At 45.2% G+C, this 3,058-nt stretch overlaps 1 protein-coding gene across 1 annotated transcript; it reads right to left on the bottom strand.

Moving 5' to 3' along the window:
- On the bottom strand, positions 1-2,142 carry LOC146618163 (E3 SUMO-protein ligase ZBED1-like). Its single transcript, XM_085371414.1, has 3 exons — positions 1,025-2,142; positions 596-848; positions 1-417 (listed from the first exon to the last, which is right to left on the bottom strand). The coding sequence occupies exons 1-3, from the start codon at positions 2,140-2,142 to the stop codon at positions 1-3; spliced, it is 1,788 nt and encodes a 595-aa protein (XP_085227540.1).
- Positions 2,143-3,058: the final 916 nt, after the last annotated feature.

Genomic DNA, 3,058 nt, shown 5'->3' with positions numbered 1-3,058 from the left:
TCATTTCTTCTTCCTCAGCCAGTCGCTAAGACACACCAGCCTGGTAACATTTTCTGGAAGCAAGGCTGCCCTTTTCTTTTGCACTATGTGGCCTGCAAGGCTAAAGAGTCTCTCACAGGGTACAGAGGTAGCTGGGGAGGCCAGGTACTTTTGTGCTAGGACTGACAGCTTTTCATAGACTCCTGAGTGAGCATACCACCACTGCAGGGGACAGTCATCAATACTGATGCTGGGTTCTGCTCTGTAGCGCTGCAGCTCTCCAGACTCAATTCCATCTTCTGAGTCAGAGTCAGACCCCAGAAGGAGTTCGCTCCTCCTCTTCTTCTGAGCTGGTCCATCATCCTCTGTGGAGGGCTGGAGACTATCTGCTCTTCTGGGCTCTGCTGCCTGGAGCATATTCTCCAGAATGGTCCACACCTGAATGAATGAATGAATGAATGAATGAATGAATGAATGAATGATTGTGATTAAAACTAAGTGCTTTTTTTTTTTTATTATTTAATCTTGTAAAGAACTTTGTGTTCCATATAATAAATAAAAGTTTGATTTGATAATGAATTGGACTCATTAGTCCAGCTTAACCTTATTGTCCTACCTGTTCCCTCTTTTCTCTTGGAAGACATTTCAAATCCTTAAACTGTGGATCCAATGCTGTGGCCACCTCGAACCATATCTCGTTGCCATTAGCTCGTCGTGCTGCCAGATCCTTCTGGAAGGCATTCTTGAACTTCACCACGTAGGCAGGATCATCATCAGTAATGTCCATGACACGGTACAGATGGCGAAAAGCAGGCAGCACTACAGAGCAAGAGACGTAGGCCTCACCACCCAGCAGCTCTGTCACATACCTGCAGAGGTGGAGAGGTTTGCTAAATAAACCTAGCTGGATTCATTTAAATCAAAGTGTAACTGATTTCCAATTTAATTGTCCTTAAAAGTTCCTTGTTATGTTCATTAATTTTGATTTTACACATGTAACAGTAGTTTATATAATTAAAATGGGAAGGTGTTTATTTGAACTTACTTGCATGGTTCAAGCAGGAGCTCCAGCCTCTGCAGTTTCGCCCACTCAGCTTCGGTTGGCAAGACCAACCTGTGGTTCTGTTGGTCCAACGTAGCCTGGACAGCCTCTCGGTTACATAGGAGGCGTGAGACCATTGCGAGAGTCGAGTTCCACCTGGTGGGTACATCCTGTATAAGTTGATCGCTCTTCTTTCTGAGTGCTACTTGTTGTTGGTTAAGTTCTGTGGTACTCGCAGGGCTTTGTTTAAAATGACCAACAATCTTGCGGCACTTTGCCAGTACACCGACAAAACCACTGCTATCGAGACATACCGTGATGGTCCTCTGGAGAATGTGAGCATTGCAGGCGATGTGCTCATATGGAAGTGCTCTCATAGCAGCCAGCATGTTTGCTGCGCTGTCTGTGCCAATGGTGGATATCTTGTTTTCAATACCCCAGTCATTTGCTACCTTGAGGAACTGTTCGGCGCATTTATCAGCAAAGTGCCTGGTTTCTGTTCTCATGACGGTCAGTGCAAATGAGTTGAGGTTCCACTCACTATCAATAAAGTGTCCAGTCACCCCAACATAGCTGTGGTTGCCAGCTGAGGTCCAGTGATCTCCGGTTATAGCAACACAGTTGGGAGAATCCTCCGCCAAAATCTCAAGTTTGTTTTTCTTTTCGCCGTCGTACATTTTGCTGATTTTGGTCGTTACTGTAGTCCTGCACGGCGGCTTGTATGACGGGTCATTGGACGCAATTTGCAACACCTCTGTCAATCCTTCGTCCTCTACTATATTTATCGGCCTACAGTTCATCGCTATCCACTTGGCAATAACATTAGTCAGCCTGTCGGTCGCAGACTTGCTCATACGAGGGGTATTCTCTAGTTTTGTTTGGCGAAAAGCTTTGCTCTGGCTTGCTATATTGCTAACGTCTTCACTGCTAGCTGTTGCTGCACTCGCGGCTGGGTGCTTTGCGTTGAGGTGATAGGCCAAACTTGAGCTGCTTCGGTGGTAAGCAAACTCCTTCTTACACTCTAGGCAGACCACTTTACCTTTGTCAATGGTGCCGTCGGGGCGTTTATGAAATACAAATTTCCCGTTCATTGGGCCAACAACTCTCAGATGCGCCTCCATATCCACACTGTAAGCTAATCACCACTTCTCACCTTGACCTCACGACGTGACTCCACCCCCAACAAGTCAAGCACAAGGAGCCCAGCACATAAAAACGGATTTTATAACATAGCAACTCTCATACAAAATCAATGACGTCAAGAGATTAAAAATTAGATTAACGAGATTAAAAAACATAACGCGCTAAATAGCATTGTAATTAATTAATCGCAATTAACGCGATAATTTGACACCCCTAATTATACTCATAATAAAAGTACAGTAACCGTGGTTAGTCACTGAGCAGCCCGGTGCGTTTCTCTTGATTTCTTTAGTCAGGGTAAATTCATTCACCTGCACGGGTTAGCTAAACGAACTTTATAAAACAAGTTTCCCCTACAGCCGAGTGCTCACCTAAGGACCTAAGTTAAGGATTAGCTTACACACACATTTAACTTACCGAAAATAATACGGTGGGGCCTCAGGTCCTCCTGTCTGGTAGTCACTTTGAAATAGCCGGTAATGTAAACGCTGGACCTCTCAGCATCTGCCATTCCCGAACAGACACATGCAAGTTTGCCCGTGACCGCAGCCGCGTTGTACATTTATTTCAGTTTCAATATTTTTTTCAGTTTCAATATTTTTTTCGGTTTCATTTCAAGGTGGCATCGTTCTGATCCCATACACACACAAATCCTGATTTACAAGTACAAAATATTTATGAGCACAATTTGAGCCCATATACTCTCTACCACAGCTGCCTTTGAACTTGCCTGGGCCAGGTCTGAGTCCAGCTTTGCTACTCCTGCCAGGTCACATGACACAGGGGTGTGCTCTGATGTCAGCAGGCAGGTCAGTGGAGCCCTCTGGTGGTGGATATATGGCAGTGAAACAGGAGGAGGCCTGAGAACAGACAGCAGGCTTAACTAGCAGGACA

The sequence above is a fragment of the Diplotaxodon limnothrissa genome, linkage group LG14 (genome assembly GCF_057381915.1).
Source record: "Diplotaxodon limnothrissa isolate DT_005_m linkage group LG14, D_limnothrissa_male_GT1.1, whole genome shotgun sequence".
Lineage (NCBI taxonomy): Eukaryota > Metazoa > Chordata > Actinopteri > Cichliformes > Cichlidae > Diplotaxodon > Diplotaxodon limnothrissa.
This window is presented reverse-complemented; position numbering and strand designations above follow the sequence as displayed.

Bases quoted from the DNA above. Each gene is read 5' to 3' on its own strand.
- LOC146618163 (XM_085371414.1), bottom strand. From the start codon at position 2,142: ATGGAGGCGCATCTGAGAGTTGTTGGCCCAATGAACGGGAAATTTGTA. The intron at 849-1,024 runs GTAAGTTCAAAT...CCACCTCTGCAG, and splicing joins CTCCTGCTTGAACCATGCAA to GTATGTGACAGAGCTGCTGG. The intron at 418-595 runs GTAGGACAATAA...TCATTCATTCAG, and splicing joins CAAGAGAAAAGAGGGAACAG to GTGTGGACCATTCTGGAGAA.